Raw genomic sequence first — 17,266 nt, forward strand, 5'->3', positions numbered from 1 at the left:
CGACTGAGTAATAATACGGCTACCCTCGGACACTCTCATCCCAGACCGGGGAAACGAAGCGACTTGTTGGGAATTTTACGATTTTAATGCCCCGAACCCTTTTTAATCTTCGACCTTACATTTTTTTTTTGATAACCTCTTTGGCATTCATCGGCACAGCGAAATGGCGCAACACGGTGCTTTACCACGGCAGATGCTGGATTCTGACGCAGGGCCGTCAGGGCCAGACGGCAAACGGTAATAATGGGTTCAAGGGGCTGATGCGTCCCATTTTAATGTATACCCTGCGGAAGGACAAAACCGGAACTGAATAGAGTAATGTATACAACCAGAGGAAGTTTAATTCGTGTATGGACATGATACGACGCCATGTCATGCACCGTTACGCTCGCTAGAGAGCCTGGACGACGACTCGAGAGGGACATTGCTTTATGATAAGCACCCCTACTCATGAGGAGGAGGAGATATGAAGGACAACTGGCTCACAGCCGAATCCTGGATGATCCTGGAGAGCAAAAACCAGGCGGCGCAAGGAGGTGGGCTGACTTTGGTGAAAAGGAAAAGGAATACCAAAGATACCATTCGCTAGATATTAGCAGCTAGAAGAATTGACAGCACGTTGTTCCTGTCACATCGTGTTCTCAGATTGAAAGTCCCTGTAAATCTTGATGATACCCACTGGGTACCAATGTGCAGCTTGACGTTCATGGTTCAAGTGTCGTTGCAGGTGGCACGCGATCAGGTGGGCCCGTTCATGATATCCAAATATCAACATGTCGATCTTCATCTAGCCCAAGAAATTCCTCCCACTTCTGTTCAGCGGCATCAGGAACGCCAAGTCTGCACGGCACTCTTGACCTCTTGGCATACACAAGTGCTGTTTCTTCTAATTCGCTTTGTCATGATTTAAGAAGTATCAGTGTCAATTCGTCGGTCCGGTCTTCTAGGTTGTACGCAAGTATCAGTAGTCTAAGTCGTACAAACGTGTGATTTGAAACTCTCGGTCTCTGCTCAAGTTCCAAGCAAGAGAATTTCCAACTCTGACCTAATCCATTCATGCCTTTGAAAACAGTACTTGATACAAGGCGCTCTCCACATTTGTCAGTAAAAGGCACTCTGGCACAACAAATATCAGGGTCACAAGATAGTAAATAACCCAATTCCGCCTAATACCTGCTACTGTGAACACGCGAGAGTCACTGAGGGTAAATTATACTCGATGTCGAGTGGATCACAGGGGTTACAGGCCGTAAGCCCATCTGTCAGAAACTCATCTTCCCCAAAAGAACACCAGCAGTGATAATGATTAGAGGAAGCATAGACGTCGAAGTTTAATGCGAACCTCGTGATTTGTGTCTGACATGGGCTTCGAAGTCACCGGTCTCTAGAGCAAAGCATCTGGAAAAGGAGAATTCACAAAAAGGCGTTGCAAATACCAAGATCATACTTGAAATAGAAAGGGAAAATGTATGGAAAATAGGATATACTGATTCTTCCTTCCAGTCGTTGCAAACGGCGTGCCTGCGGTCCGTTGTTGAAAATACATGTACCCAAATCGCTGTTGGTCCTCGCTCCCCTCCTCATTGCACATGCGTATGTCCTTGTTCTTCGCCCGCTTCGTAACGTAAATGCCGGGTTTCAAAATGTCCTCCTCGTAACGTTGAACCATCATTCTTCTAGCATGTTTTCGTCTCACCATAGGTGGCTTTCCTTTTGATATATCCCCTTCGCAGATTTCTAAATAACTCAGACACATCGTCACCATTCTGGCTCTACCTCTTTGGCGCAGGCGCACTCCAAAGTCCCTTGGATGTCTCGATGACCCTATTTCCGCTGTTTCCAGGCTGCAATGAAGAGGGGACATTGGATGCTGATGTGTTGCCCATAACGACGTCCGTCTCTGTCTGGGTTCCATATCCACTATCCTTAGGTTGGTTGCTGCCCATTGAGATGGCACTATCTCCCTTCTTGTTGGTAGGCGGCTGCTGTCGCGCAGCGCCACGGCTGGGTTCCTTTGAACGAGCTCCATCCATCATCCCACTTTGAGCCTCACGTAGCTTATTGATAGCACGAACAGTATCAATGGCTGCATGTAGAGTCCGGCGAGCGTTGAAGTTCTTCTTGATATTAGGCAGAAGGTTCTGGCTCTCTCCCTCGGCATTGATAAAGCCGGCGACGAACGGATGCTGGAGAGCCTCATGGGCAGTGATACGTTTAGTAGAATCGATAGTCAGGCAGCGCTGGATGAAGTCCTTGGCGTGGCTGGAAACGCCGCGCCAGTATTCAATAGGTGTGAAACTATAATCTGCGTTGAGAATGGCCTGCATCTCCTCAAAGTCAGAGTCGCGATCGAAAGGGGTATAACCGCAGAGCAAGAAGTAGGTGATGACACCGAGAGCCCAGAGATCTACAGGCTTGCCATGACCTGTCTTCTTGAAAATCTCGGGAGCCATGTATCCGGGAGTACCACAGGTCGTAGTCAGAACGTGGAACTGTTCCTCATCCATAATTCGTGAAAGTCCAAAGTCTGCAATAAGCAAGTCTGCGTTGTCCTCGGGGGTTCGGAAGAGTAGATTTTCAGGCTTCAAGTCGCGATGGACGATACCATGGTCATGGAGGTAAGCGACAGCTGACAATGTGGCGCGAACCAAATCGGCAGCATCTGACTCGAAATAGGAGCCTTTTCGGCAGATTCGATCGAAAAGCTCACCACCTAGTGCAAGATCGGTGACAAGGTAGAGATTGTTCATGGTCTCGAAATAGTCGACAAGAGTAAGGATATTTTGGTGGCCCATGGAGACCTTCTTGAGCACGGCGATTTCGTTGCGAACCTATCATTGCGCATGGCGTATTAGAAAATGAAAACGGAACTGGAGTACTAGGGCACAGTAAAGCAATCCTCACCATGTGTTCGCGACCAGCCATGAGCCGCTTGTTGATGACCTTGGCAGCATAGTAACGACCAGTGTCTATGTGGACACATTCTTTGACGACGGAGTATGAGCCAGCTCCCAGTGTCTTTCCAACCTTGTATCTACAAGGCTGGACTTGAGGCTGTTGGCGGGCTGCAGAGTCCATTGTGGGAATATGGCGTAGGAGTTGGGAGAAGTCGAGGCGGAGAGGTGATAAGAAGATCGCGATGCCCCGCAGAGCGTACAGGTGCGAAACAGAGGGGGGTGACTGTCTCGCGGCGTCTGGGTGAAGTATGAAATATAATAGGACTGTCTGGCTCGGAGAATCGGGTGCCTGTTGTTGAAGGGAGAAACACAGAAATCGAGAACAACTGAGCTGAAGAGAGTAGATATCAGCAGTCGAGATGGCGATGCTGATGGGCTGAAGTGAAGGGGTTCGGTTGGGTTGGTCAGAAGGGTCGGGGCTAAAGAGGTGGTGGGTGGGGTTGTGTCAGACAAAGTCTAGCTGAAATATGGACGGGATGGGTGAGAGAATGACGATGGGCAATAAATGTTCAAGGCGTTTTCGTTCTAGACCCTTATTGATAGGTGCGAGAAGAATTGGTGCCCGGCCGTGATTACAAGTATGAATGCTAGGCCATTAAATGCCTATCCGTATCCCTTCTCAGTGGTGAGCTGCCACATATTCACAGGGCTAGCTACCACGCATAAAAGGAGGAATGGCAGTCAACGACCCTTCCATCAATGGTGCGGAGTGACAATGACGATATTTCGCCTTTGAACACATCATAATTGGGGTTTCTATTCCGCGAGCTGATGCTCTGTTCTTGTAGGTAGTGTCTCTTTTTAGTCGTTCTACTGATACCGAGGCGTAGTAGTCACCTACCTAGGTACTGAGAAACCTTGGATCATCTGCCGCAATTGTTTGCTTTCTACCTAAGGTAACTAAAACAAACAGTGACAACTTATTTTCTTTTAATTTGCGTGTACAATTTTGGCTTTCACCATCTAAACTTCGGTACTGCTCGGTAGCCTCGATAAAGACCAGTATGTTTCTTTTGAGTATTAAGTATTCGGAATTATATCAAAGGTCGTACTCAATCTACATACCTCTTCGCAAGCTAAAGATAAATATATATATATCTATATCGCCATCATTTTAATGCTGTAGACTTTGTCTCGCTTTGCTTGACTAATGCTTGTTCAATCAGAAGGCCCTCTCCGTGATTGTTTCTTTGCGCTGGTAAACTTCTTCTGTTTTATCCTTGTTTCGTGGAATCTTCTGCCACTAATTGATTTTAGCAATTGTTTTTTTTTAACAAAGAAAGCAACTGACATCTCCTCATGTTTCTTTTTCTTTTCTGCGCTTGTTTCGGCAGGTATCACATCTTTGTAGATGCTTGTTATCTCCTCAATCAGCTTTCTTCTGTTGTCTTCTGCATTCGCATCCCGTGATCGTGAATCTTGCGCTTGGAAAGTCAAAGAGTCATTGGTTGCTTTGTAGTACCTGGACTTGCGAATGCCAGGATGCAATGACTTGGGGAGTACAGGCAATAATTGTACTAGTGGATATGCTGTAATTGCTTTTGTTTCGGTCCTTTCACCTGTGAGTGCTAAAGATTTGCTTGGATGTAATTACGTGTGTACTTATTGACATGTTGACCTCCTGGTCCACTCGAGCGGGCGTATGTGGTATTTCCTTTCGGTAGTTGCGTTGAGCTGAAAGATTCAAACCACGAGCGAGCTTCAGAAAGAGCCTCTTGATCGAGCCCGGTGTCGAAAGCCTGGTATCTCTTGAACCGAGGCGCAAATGGACGGCTTGTCAGATATGCTGGAACAATTCTCAGACGTGGCGCCAGAGCAAAGTGTCGCTGAAGCATGGTGAAGTATAACAATCGAACGGTCTGTATATTACATCTGACAGGCCGAGATAAAGAATAAAAGAATAATCCGGTCTGAAAATTCCTCTGAGTTCAATGTCTCATAACACCTGAAGTTTGGGTCTCTCAAACTCTTGGCTTTCGCCTGATGCTTGTCCGTGGCTGAGATCTTGGTTGTGAGCCAAACACAAATGATTTGTTGACCGCCTTGCCAATTCTGGACTAGCCTGTCGTTAGCTGCGGTTGACGCCTGCGCCCGATCAGCCTCAATTGGGACCCCGAAACCCAGCCTTTCACCTGTCTCGGTCTCTGACTTGCCCTGCTAGGCCTGGCCTTACCTTACCCTACTTAACCTAATCGACCTACCTACCTCACCTTTTCAACCTTCATCTGCTCATTTCCCTCAACCTGCGACACATCGTCGACTTCACTCGTGCCGCCATCTTCAATGCTCTTGGTGTCGCGACTACCTAGATCTTTTCTTTACCTAGTCCATCTTTATTTGCTCTCACGTGCCCGTGTCTGAGCCCCAGTCTTCTGGAGACCTCAACTCCTTTGGCGCGATTAGCCAAGCTCCGACGTCGCAAAACCCTCTACCCGACTGCCTCCCCTGTCAAAAAAGCTGGTCGAGTCGTCGTCTGTATTTCTAGTGACCACCTGGTGAGGGTGCCGATTCTCTTGTGGCTTTTTATCCCGCGTCCATTTGGTCTACAAGTCGACCTTTTCGTATTTCGTCTGGAGGCGCTTTGACCGCCACTCCGTCTATTCCATCACGCTTCCAGCTTCCGTCTTGCGCCAGGCCATCGCCTGGCGGCACTTCTCACTGACCAAGGAGCCGAGCTCATTTGTTCGATCTTCAGTTGCACCATCTCTTGGTTCGCATTGTTTGTACGACCAGCCCTGCTTCAGAAGGTCGTCCCATATACTGCACACCAATCTCCAATCCCAGCCTTAATTAAATGACAGAACCCGAGGCAGAGCTTCAGGCGACTGCCAACCTCTCCCCGGTCTCCCCATCACCTGTTCATTCCGCCACCTCGTTGGCGGTCCCTGTGCTTCAAGAGACCGTCGAGACCATCGACGCCATGGTTGCTGCCGCTGCTGCTGCCGCTGCCGACGCCGATGGCTCTATCAACAAGGCCCCTAATCTTGAGCCCATATCAGGGGCTGGTGGTGATGACGATATCGTAGATGACGACAGCCTCAACGACCCTTATGGTGAAGACGACACAGACGTGGCCGCCCAGCAAGTGCCGCAGCCTCAGGTTGAGCAAGAACTTCCCGACAGCAATGACGATTACGCAAAGACTTTTGATTCACCAATTGGGACGGAGGAGGGTGAAGACGGAGTCGTCGAACCACAAGATGTATCATCGCTACCACGAGAATCCAACGAAATTTCTCTTTCATCCGATCATTTGACAAATCGCACATCTCAAGTCTCCCATGTCGTTCATGAATCATCCTTGTCGGCCCAGCCAGGCCAATCTGCGACATCAACTACTTCCAATGCTTCCTCCGAAGCTCAAGCTGCTGGCGTCGCGAATACCTTTACGTCGCAGCCATCCAACCAGCAAACGTCGTCTCCAAGCACGACTAAGCCGGGCGCCAGTAACGCTGCCAGTCCTTCAGCTGATATTCAACGCCTGGTTGCTGATCTCACAGCGCCTTCCAAACCCAACACACATTATGCTCCGTCCGTCTTAGGTGAACATTCTCTCGAGTCTGCTATTCCGTCTTCAGCCTTCTCGTCGTCAGCTTCTCTTCCACCGAGGCCTCCGCTGTCACAGGCAATTCCTCAGACGTATGCCTCGCAACACCACCCACCTAGCATCAATGCCAGTATTCCCTCGAACCTAGCTGCGCCCCCCACGCCCGGGCAGCCATCCACTTATGTGGCAACCGGCGCACCTGCTGCAGTCCCTGATGCTCTGGGTGAATTTCCGGTTCCGCTTGGCTCCGGTCTCCAGGCGCCTGTTGCCATCACTTCTATGAACGCTCCTCCATACCCACCCAAACCTGCTCTCTATAATACTGATCAAGCCCAAGATTCCGAATATGAGCGCCAATGGAACCAATTCTTAGCCGACGAAAACCAGTATATAGCTGAGGCCAAATGGGACCGTTTCCCAGAGGGTTCACGCATTTTTATTGGTACACGATCCGCGTCCGGCGCGTCCAAAAATGGCGCTCACATATTCGCTACAGGTAATCTCTCGAGCGACAAGGTGTCAAAACAGGATGTCTTCGATCTATTTCATCGGTTCGGAAGGATTGCCCAAATCTCACTCAAATCTGCGTACGGCTTCGTCCAGTACCATTCTATCGAGGAAGGACAGAGAGCGATGGATAATCTGCAAGGCATCGAAATAAAGGGTCGTAGAATCCGTAAGTAATGCTTATTGGTCTTTACATATTGTGATTCTAACACTGTCAAGATCTAGAAGTATCGCGTGCTCAGGACAAGTCGAAAAAGGACAAGACTCGAAGCCCAGACAGGAACAAAACCCGCGACAGTGGTCGCCGAAATGAACGGCAAGGCCACCAAACCCGGGATGATTATCGATCTAGTCGCGGTCATTCTCCTCATCGCAACGAGTACGGAAGAGAGGAGTCGTATGGTCGAGATCGAGGCTTTTATGACAGCGGCAGGGGGCGTGCACGATCTCGGTCCCCGGGCTACGGTCGCAACGGCAAGGACAACAATTATCGGCGAAGAAGCCCGAGCCCTTATGGGCGACCCCGACATGAGGCTGAGCTTGATCTCCCACGGAGGTATGGTGCTGATGTCCCTGACGTACAGGTCATCCTTCAGCCAGACGTAAATCGCGACTTTGTCAACTGGGTGGAGCAAGCTTTCAAGTCCCAAGGTCTTAGGTCTGAGGTTATGTTCCTGCATCCTAGGATACCCAAGGACATGGTAGTACAGCGGCAAGCGGCCGAAGGTGTCCATGCCGTTGTCGATCTCGATATTCGAGCGCAAAGCTCAGGCAAGATTCCGGTACAGGCCTTTGATCGCTCCGCTGGCTCCAACAATGTTCGATATGATCAGTACGAAAACCTGGACCCCACTACTGCAGCCAAGGTTATCCTTCAAGCCAAGGCATCAGGAGGTCCTCCTAACTATGGTCAAACATACCGAGGAAATGGCTATGGCAGTGCTCCTTATGGACGCCAGCCTCCGTATCAAGCGCCTGCGGCCAGTTACCCTGGCCCTCCGCCTCCCGCACATTACGGTCAACAGCAGTCTCCTCCAGTCAACGTCGCTGACATTGCGACCATGATGGGTCAGCTCGACCCTGCGTCACTTCAGCATTTGCTCGCACAGGTTCAGGGGGGGGCCCAAAACCCAGCGCCTGCTCAAGGTGGCACGAGTGCAGCAGCCGCTGGAGCACCTCAACCTGACATCCAGGCACTACTTGGAAGTCTGGGTGGGAATGGTGCGGTGCCGCAACATCAACAACAGCAGCACCCTTCAGGCCCATATGGAACTTCCTACGGGCATATGCCACAGCCACCGTCGAACGGAGATGCAGCGGTTCAAGTTCAGAACATCATGGCGCAGCTGGCTAGATACCGGCAGTGAGACTGAACGACAATCTGTGAGCTCTCGATGGAGCTGAGATATTGAGTGTGACTGATGGCACCCTCTGATGATACCACCAAGTTAACGGTTTCTTTTAGACGCTGGAATTTCTGATATTTTCTTGTTCTTGTTTATTCATATTCTAGATTTCATGCCGTCTTAACGGCATCCCTACTTAGGGTTAGACAACGGAGTGTGGTGCGTTATTAGTAAGGATCGGAAGATGGGTGAGGCGTTGATGGACGAAATTCTTGATGGCTATTACGGTGGCTTAGCAAGGAGGAGACTGCACCTCGCACGAGCATAGAATATGATAGTATGGCCTATGATGACGGTGGTGTTGTATTGGTGTGCGTTCTATACCGAATTGCTTTGGGATGAGGTATGGCTGGTGTTTTGAACCTAAGATACCCAAAGTGGTCTTTAGATATTCATAGTGCGCTCACTATTGGAGCAGCTTCCTATTCGAATTTTCGAGTTTCCCTGTAATGCCAGGTTCGTGGGAGCATGACTGACCTCTTGAACCAGGCCCCAGCGGTAGAAGCTTTTCTCTACGAGGCATGATCGTCTCTACAACTTTATACACGCCACAATGCCTTTATATCAACCACCGTCAAGACAGCTCAGGGGTCGCGGAGCAGCTAACTCTAGCTCGACATGGCAATCTAAGTTGGGTTGTGGAAGTTGTGGAGATTCGCAAGGTTTACAACCAAGCCGCTGCTGTTTTAGGTGATCTATTTGCAAACACATCACTCTCAACCAACATACTTCAGGCTGAAAAGGAACAGCCATGGCGTTCAGCATACATTGTATCACCCCCTACCATCCAAAACTTTCATTGTGCCACCAGACTTTGCGTCCTCTCATCACCCACGGCGTCACACTCTTGCGTAGGTCTCGGCTCATCTCAACAGGACCGCAGACCAGAATAGCCACACTATCGTGCTGACCCTTTTGGAACATATCGTCAACAATCCTTTGTAGATCAGGCCTTTTGCTGTTTCGAATTACAGGACGAGTGCTCTGTTGAGATAAATTGTTCATTTCAACGCCAGCTGCGTTGTCGTTGTCATTGGCAACACCCACGTCTCCTGTGAGGAAGAGCTGCACTTGATCATCGTCGAGAAGAGACTTGCCAGTGGGAGTTGAGGCGGCCCAGGTTGCGTCGCCGGCACTTCGAATGGCCCAAACGAGCTGGACATTTGTGGTAGAGTTCTCAGCTAGAACAGCGTGATAGAGTGGTACAGCAAAGGTTGCCCCCACACCACCGGCCACAATGAGTATACGATTGATACCTGAATTGATGAGGTCGTTGAATGTCTTTCCAATGACTCCATAAGGACCCTCAATGATGAGTTCGACCTTGTCAGTCGACCTTCCAGCGTTGGTACTCGAGGATAGATGGTGCAGACGGTTCGTCATGGGGCCATTTCTTGTGCGTGCGACAAATGTCAACTCACCCGTCTCCTGGTTGGTAGATGCCACAGTGAAGGGATTATAAAGAAACTCAAAGACGAGATAAGGAGCCGAGAATTGCCCAATTCCTGGTCGCGAAGCCGCAGGGACGTTAAGATAGATGTGAGATCCTGGGCGGGCGGTGTACTTGGCAATCTTTGGAGCTGGAAGCTTGGCAGAGACTTTGACGAGACTTGTGCCAGGGATAGCTTCGATGATAGCGGGAGCCGTGATTGTGGTCATCTTTCGTGCTGCAAGGTCAAGAACGAAGACACCAACGGCCTCGGCAATATAGAATCGCGAGGACGGTGCATGATAGTAGATTAATGGGGGGATAGCAAAGGCTCCCAAGAGGTGAACGATGAAGAAGAGTCGGTATGAAGCCTGACGAACGCGAGCCATTGCCGTACCGTTAAGTACATGGAGAACAGTGAAGCCAGCAACACCTGCAAATACAACCGGGGCGAAGAAGCGTTTGAACCATATTCCAGACTCTATGAAGAAGACGTTGTATAAGATGGCATGAAGTATGAGCAGGGAGTAGATAATGCGACCGAGCACACGATGATATCGATTGAGATGTTCGTGAGATGAGTGAAACAGGTATGCGTAAGGGTTGAGCGCTTTGAGAGCCAGGAGATACTGAATAGGCATCTGAGATGTTGCAACGATGCCCACTCGTTTTGTGAGATGGAGATAGTCTGTACTGTCAGCAACAAGCTCATATGAATCAGAGACGGACTTTACATACCCTTTCCTGTGCCATGAACGCTCAAGACTATCAACCAAACTGTCCAAGCAGTACCCAAAACCCATTCATCACGTTGTCCCCAATGACTTCCCATGAATACCACGTCTTCACCTAGCCACCACTTCACAATGGGCCCTTTCTCCATAAGTCTAGAGATCCATCGTTGTCGATTCGCTTTGACGCCTGGTGAACCTGGAACTTGAAGATACCCGCTGTTGCGGCCCTTGCGCACACGATTGATGAGTCGAATGACGAGAAATAATAGCGCCGGTACAAAAGCAGAGAGATGTGCTATACATGCGTAGTAATCGAGGCTCAGACGACGTTGGTGCTTCTCCTCATCTGTTAGAGTGAGGAACTCATATGGCCAGCCCATCATGAGTTATGTTGCCTTTGGCCGGAATTGGAGGAAGAGCTCGCACGGCTTTTGATAAGAGAAACCAGCACTATACAAGTCAATTGGATGAGATATGGCTACATTCGTGCATTTATCAGGTCCTCGTTGATGAATATAGCTCAGGGGGATAAGATACGTGAATTCATGATTGGTTTGGTCAACAATCTCCAGGGAGGACAGCACGCAAATTGCATCGACCTCATTGGTCAGCACCCTAGGCACTCCGATCTACACCCTACCCTGCATGATGGCTACCTACTATAGGTAGGGCCTTTGAAAGCAAGCAGCAAAGGTACGATTAGTATCCGTAGATTGATTCAAATCTGAATACTTTTGCAGCGTAAGCATCGAAATACGAGAATTTGACTTGAGCTGTCGATTTCCACATGATGATAGATGATCATGATACTCTAATCTTGATCTTCATGTTTAAGTAACTTGAACCAAACATTCCTTGTGCATACCAGCCCATCCCACGACATCCTAATCAGGACTTGGACAGACCAGACTGCAAAGGAAAGCCCAGAAAACCATCATAACACCAGAGCTCCACTAGCAATGCCAATCGTCAAACTCTTCATCTATCAAAACCGTTGCTGGCGACTCTGCGTCCACGGTCAGTCATTGTCTCCAATAAGGTCGGCTCGAATTAAACCGTACAAGGCACATTACGACCCTCCCATATCACAATGGCTGTATGCTACTCTAGAAAATAAGGCAGAATTTAGCTCTTCGCATCGTCATGATCAGGTTCGAACTTGGTCTCGCCAAGCATGGGGCCGGGTGACGATGTCATGGCAGTCTGTGTAGCCGGCTGAGGCTGGCTTTGCACTGTCGGGCCTGTCGGTCGGTTTGCCTGGGCTGGCTTCTGTGATGGCTGATTGCTTGTAGCGGCGTGTAGTCTCTGATCCAGCGCCCTGAGGGCAATGGCTCTTCTCCTCTCGGCCTCTGCGCGAGCGCCTCCTGGGGCAGTCCGTTGGATCCGGCTGTCGTTCCGAGAGGCATCTGCCGGCGTGAAAGGCGTACACAACCTCATGGCAACCATCACCAGGAAGATCTGATCAGCGATGGCAGCGACGAATGGCTTCACCGGACCGGGGAAGAACTCGGCAAACGCAAACGTCTCGCTGGCATCACCGCGGAGGGAGGCTTCCTGTGCCGAGTCGAGGTCGGGGAATACAGTCTTGTAGAATCGGAGATAGGTCCAGCTGGTCAGGAATCCAAAGGTGGCAAGCCACAAAGCAGCTCTGGTAAGGAGAGGCGTAAGAGAGAGAAGGAAAACGGCGCCGATGTAGATGAGAGGAAATCGAGGAACTCGGAGAGATATGACGCCGCGGAAGAGAGTTACGGTATGCGCTGGGACGAGTTGGCTGAAAGCGACGAGGAAAGCAATTTGAACGGGAATGGTCCCAGCAATGACAGTCAGGCTATACAGTTATGTCAGTTTCTCTTCATTTGACGCTGTGAGCGCAATATAATACATACGTCCAGCTCTCATTACGTGTAAGCGTGAAGCAAAGCACCATAACGCAGAGTGTTAGGAAGTTTGGAACCAGCGATACAATAGCGACAAACTTGGCCAGCTCGGCCGATGACCATGCCCTTTCAAGATACCGTCCCCCGTGGTATATCGTTACGGCAGCAATACCGAGTGTAAACACATTGCTCTCGACAAAAGTTGATGTTATGAACGTCCAGGGATAGATAATGGACAACTGCGGCACCAGAGTCAGGTAGGGAATGACGATATTTGCGTTGGCAGTCCATTGCCTATACCTTATGGCAGCGCTGAGGATAGACTGGCCTAGGAGAGCAATGAGAAGGATACGTGTAACCGGCGGAATATTTATTCGAGGCGGCATCGTGACTTGATTATGTAGGTTTTAGGTTCGGATCGGCTCTGATTCCAAACTCGTTGAGGCTATCACAGGTTGGATATGTTGGGCCGTTGGCGCGATATATCGGCAATATTAACTGGCGATTCGTCAAACAATCTGATACTTGATAGTGATTCTTTTTGCGCTGTAGCTATTGTCGTAATCGGGAACTTTTGTTGTCGGCGCTGGCCTTTACAAGGTCTTTATTCTCTTGATTCCCCTTTGATGCCACGAGAACTGAACTGTCCTCTGTAAACTTATCCCTGCCGCCCTGTTGCCAGCCTCACCACTTTAGGGGACCACAGCCTCTTGTGGCGCACAGCTCATTCGGCAGCCTAAGGCAGCCACAACTTGCAATCCCACCGCCCGCCCATGCAATGTGAACAGGTCCCCCCTGCACACCTATGAGCGCCTGATCAGTTAATTTTGATGAGGCCTCTTTCTCCTCATTTTCGTATGATCCGAGAGCCTAAAGCGATAGTTCAGCTATTTTGCGGACCAACAGTCCAACTATTGACGTCTATATGTATATTGACTTTGCTAGAGAAACTCAATCAAACTCGACGCGCCTTGAGATCTTCACGAACGCTGGTGCTACGAACCACAAGGTTTCAAGATCTGACGGTGGGGACTTTCGTGATGCGGCTACGTTCAAGACATTGCTGCGCCAAATCTACTGTATATGAAACAGTTCCATCACTTCCAAGTTCACCGATTTACGCAAGCCCTATACCAGATCCTATCCTCCACAGGAAATCATCAGCTCAGTCTGTTCGGACAAACTAAATATCTAGACATTTAGCGGAGGGACTTTGATTTGAGACTTTTGTCAGTAAGGAAGACCATTAGGCTTGACGTCCTTGATCCGCTAGTGCCCACACCTTTAGCGATAAAGCCACGGTTAGAGTTTGAGATTGAGATTCTGCTGAAAACTTCATTTGTTTCACCTGTTAGCGTTGCATATGGCCACGCTGAACTCAATAACCCTTGCCTCCGGGAATACCTCTCAATGTTTAGATGCATGGCCATCGAACTCAATATGACTGATGTCGCGCCCTGTCTGCCTTTATCATCAATATTGAATGGGGAGATGGAGATGCAAAATTCGGTCGAGTTTCGGGGGCCTCGGCAGAGAACAAGATGACGGGTGCCATTCGACGCGACTAATTCTTGACTCACGTCTGATTGGTCAAGAACGTTTAGATTGTCGATACTGTTCCCCTGTGCCTCTCGAACATCCATCAAATGGAGTCGGTGGGGCCTCCCGACTCTGGAATGTCGTGCAGGGCAAAGCATAGACAGCCACATCTTTCATCTTGCCATGGCCTTATTTCGTTGCCGAGGCGAGGGCATTCGAGTCGAATGTCATTCTCGATTTTCAACATACCAACAAAAATGACAACATAAAAAATTGGGAGCTGCTTGGTCGTGACGCAACCGGAGATTTGTGAGATAGCAACGGCTCAGGCCATGTTGCGTTGGTGGAGGGTCCAAGTACCGACGGGAGATGTACAAGGTCAAGCAAGAACCTCGGGAATGTCACGGGAGGCTTGCAACAGGATGAATCACGTGACAAGGAGCCATTGAAATGATGGCGTGTTTATACTTGATGAGACCCTCTAGGATGGAGGACATCATGAATACAGGTGGTGGTGATGCTCCTATCCTGGACGAGCGAGGGGCTCAAAAGACTGAAATCATCATCAAGTCTGTGCATTGATATGATAAAAACAGAAGAGGGAGAAAGGAAAAGCACGGGACCCTGTCGAAGTCAAAAGGTGCGGGTACCCGCCAAGTTCGGAGGTTTGTTGTGGGCTACTGTGTGCATGTGTGGTGGAAGCAAGGTGTGCATTCGTGGGCGCTTTTGAGGCAGCGAATTAGGGGTGATATGCTGTATCCGTACATCCAAGAGATCACAGCTCCGTGTCCTGGGTGACGATGATGAGGTTGTTCAAGTCGCGTCGCCTTCGCGAAACAGTTGAAACCACAATCATAAAATAAAAATAAAAAAAAGACTGCTAAGCTGGCGGTTCGAAGACCCGGGCACGGGCAGCCGCTGGCCCCGGTTTGCATGGTGGGCTGGCTGCTTGGCGGCCCCTTTGCGCGAGCTAGAGTATTGCCACGTAATGACGAGAGTTCAGACAGGGCTGTGAGTGAGCAAGAGCACCTTTTTTTCGACAGACGGGATGGGCCAAACATTCTATTTGCAATGTTTCTCTGTGCACAGTCGCTGACAACAGTCTTTGTCTCGGTTACACGAGATGTTGCGAGGGTTTTGAGCAGTTGCACAGCTTATGACTGCAGTTTGGAGATGACGCTGACAGCCTAGTAAGTAAGTAATGGAACTAAGCTAAGTCGTGAGCATGCCCTGCAGCCTGTAGCCCTGCTTGTCCTTGCAACAGTTGATCAGTGAATCTGCAGACTGCGAGTGAGTGGGTGCGTTTGTCTTTCTTTCTCTCTGCCTGCCTGGCGGCTATCGGTGAGCGTAGCGAGTTGTGCATATCATGTCACGCAGAGACTGTTAGATGGATGGATGCTCAGAATGGACTAGATGACATTGGGTGTGGCATCCATGCAGCTTGTCCGTGGTGGCATCTGCCCGTCCGGAGCTGTGGGAGCCAGGCGTGCGGCGTGCAAGGCAAGCCTGCGGGGAGCAAGAAAATACTGGACCTTAGTGTAGAGTGTCAAAATAAACTCAGCAAAGGGCATCCTCAATTTATGCAAAGCTACCTAAGTCTTTTTGTCATTCAGGATCAAGGCCCTGACTTTTCTTTCCTCCCCTAGGCAAGGCAAGCCGGTGTTTTTGGTGGGCCTGTTGATTGTGGGCTTGTCTTGAACCATCCATTCGCCTCCCCAGACTGGTTCGACGGAAGGTTGAGTTGAGTTAAGGTGGAGGTGGTGGCGGATATCGCTGAGGGGCTTTTGCTCCATTGCTTCGTCGTTCTTCCCAGGTAAGAGATTAGGTAGCAACAACGAGCTGCTGCCTCTACCAAATGGTGGCACGGCGAGTCCAGAAACAATGAGGCCAAATTGGACTCGGATTCTGTAGCCCATTGTGACATTGCGACCTCGAATTGGAGTGAGTACCGCAGGGGTGAAAGGGATGGGCGGGGGACAGAACCTGACACATGTTCAAGTAGAGGTACATTGATCAAGTCGAGCGAGGTCTTGAAGCCTTGACCCAAGCTTCGAATGTTGAACCTCCATGGCCCTACCCCTGTCGTGGCCGATCTGCATCCGTCCGTCTCAGATTTTTGGGAGGAAAGGCGGAATGCATCAGCCCAAGCCCTGAAGCATGGCATGGCATTGAACGCGGGCTAGCCGTGACTAAGGCAGCCGACGTCATATGATTGGGCAAGGATTTAAGAAGCCTCATGCACAAACTGGGGGGGAATCGTTGACGGAACACCATCACACTCGCAGCGGCAGGGGCGTAATCTAATTGATGACGAGCGATAACAGAGTTGCTTGCTTGGCTGGTTTTCTGCTGCTGATAGAGGCAGAGCGGAGCAGGCAGCAAATGAGCGAAGGGGAAGAGATGAAGCAATCCCTTCCTGGCTTTGACCCGTTGGTTGCCCCTCGTTCTCAGTTCTCAGTCGCTCTCGAGTGTCATCATCCAACAAGGGGCATGATCTTCGAAACCTTACCATTCTGGTGGACGGACGCCTGCTTCTGTTGAAGACGAACCTAGCGATGATGGAATGACCAACAAACTGAACAGACCAGACCAGGCCAGGGATATCTACCGTTGTCTTCAATGCGGCACGGTCATGGCTAGAGCCAGGGGGTGCGTGCTGTTATTTCAGTCATCAATGATCTTGGAGGTTACATTTCACCATCAATATCCGCCATAGCCCAAACGGGTTCAAGGACCTTCAAATGCTCACAGCAAACCCCTGCTTGTCCGAGCATTCAAGGTCCACAATCCGCAGGTCCACGACCCCTGCTCAGCAAATCGATTGGCTGTCACTTCACCATCTTCAAAGTACCGATACTTTTAGCAGCGCGCCAGACATGGGTGTCACTGTTTTCCTCCTCTAAAGTAGAGAACGACTTTGTTGGAGAGTCCAGTTCTGTCTGTTTTTCCATCCTTCGACCTGGCGTTCGCTAGCGCCTGTTCCATTTCAAGCCCGCCGTTCAGTGGGTTAGCTCCCTTGCACCCAAAAGCATCTCGGTAATACGTGAGTTTAGGGCGTACCACCTGGACGTTTTGTGCTTTTTGGTCGTCATCCCGCTATTTGACGCGAGCAGATACCACGAGTATTCTTGTCCGATCACGCTGTTTACCGTTGCTCTGCTTATCAGCCTCCCTAGTCCGTATCACATCACTGGAATCCTTGGGGCTATTCGTGGATCGAACGAATTGGATGGATTGGATGGTTCTACTGTACCTGCAAACTGACCCCCC

At 49.9% G+C, this 17,266-nt stretch overlaps 5 protein-coding genes across 5 annotated transcripts; 1 reads left to right on the plus strand and 4 right to left on the minus strand.

Annotated features, from left to right (window-relative positions):
* Positions 1 to 1,772: 1,772 nt before the first annotated feature.
* On the minus strand, positions 1,773 to 3,078 carry FMAN_01256 (putative calmodulin-dependent protein kinase; the record flags this gene model as incomplete). The annotated part of the gene is made up of 2 exons (XM_041832708.1): positions 1,773 to 2,831; positions 2,905 to 3,078. 2 exons carry the CDS (start codon positions 3,076 to 3,078, stop codon positions 1,773 to 1,775), a joined length of 1,233 nt encoding a protein of 410 aa, XP_041676593.1.
* A 1,037-nt stretch (positions 3,079 to 4,115) lies between these two features.
* Positions 4,116 to 4,792, minus strand: FMAN_01257 (uncharacterized protein; the record flags this gene model as incomplete). Its single annotated transcript, XM_041832719.1, has 3 exons — positions 4,116 to 4,200; positions 4,249 to 4,509; positions 4,560 to 4,792. 3 exons carry the CDS (start codon positions 4,790 to 4,792, stop codon positions 4,116 to 4,118), a joined length of 579 nt encoding a protein of 192 aa, XP_041676594.1.
* A 959-nt stretch (positions 4,793 to 5,751) lies between these two features.
* On the plus strand, positions 5,752 to 8,378 carry FMAN_01258 (uncharacterized protein; the record flags this gene model as incomplete). Its single annotated transcript, XM_041832731.1, has 2 exons — positions 5,752 to 7,180; positions 7,231 to 8,378. The coding sequence occupies 2 exons, from the start codon at positions 5,752 to 5,754 to the stop codon at positions 8,376 to 8,378; spliced, it is 2,577 nt and encodes an 858-aa protein (XP_041676595.1).
* Positions 8,379 to 9,197: 819 nt separating this feature from the next.
* Positions 9,198 to 10,960, minus strand: FMAN_01259 (uncharacterized protein; the record flags this gene model as incomplete). The annotated part of the gene is made up of 2 exons (XM_041832742.1): positions 9,198 to 10,534; positions 10,585 to 10,960. 2 exons carry the CDS (start codon positions 10,958 to 10,960, stop codon positions 9,198 to 9,200), a joined length of 1,713 nt encoding a protein of 570 aa, XP_041676596.1.
* Positions 10,961 to 11,705: 745 nt separating this feature from the next.
* FMAN_01260 (uncharacterized protein) lies at positions 11,706 to 12,843 on the minus strand (the record flags this gene model as incomplete). The annotated part of the gene is made up of 2 exons (XM_041832753.1): positions 11,706 to 12,408; positions 12,467 to 12,843. The coding sequence occupies 2 exons, from the start codon at positions 12,841 to 12,843 to the stop codon at positions 11,706 to 11,708; spliced, it is 1,080 nt and encodes a 359-aa protein (XP_041676597.1).
* Between the last annotated feature and the right edge of the window lie 4,423 nt (positions 12,844 to 17,266).

Source organism: Fusarium mangiferae (assembly GCF_900044065.1).
Source record: "Fusarium mangiferae strain MRC7560 genome assembly, contig: FMAN_scaffold001, whole genome shotgun sequence".
Classification (NCBI taxonomy): domain Eukaryota; kingdom Fungi; phylum Ascomycota; class Sordariomycetes; order Hypocreales; family Nectriaceae; genus Fusarium; species Fusarium mangiferae.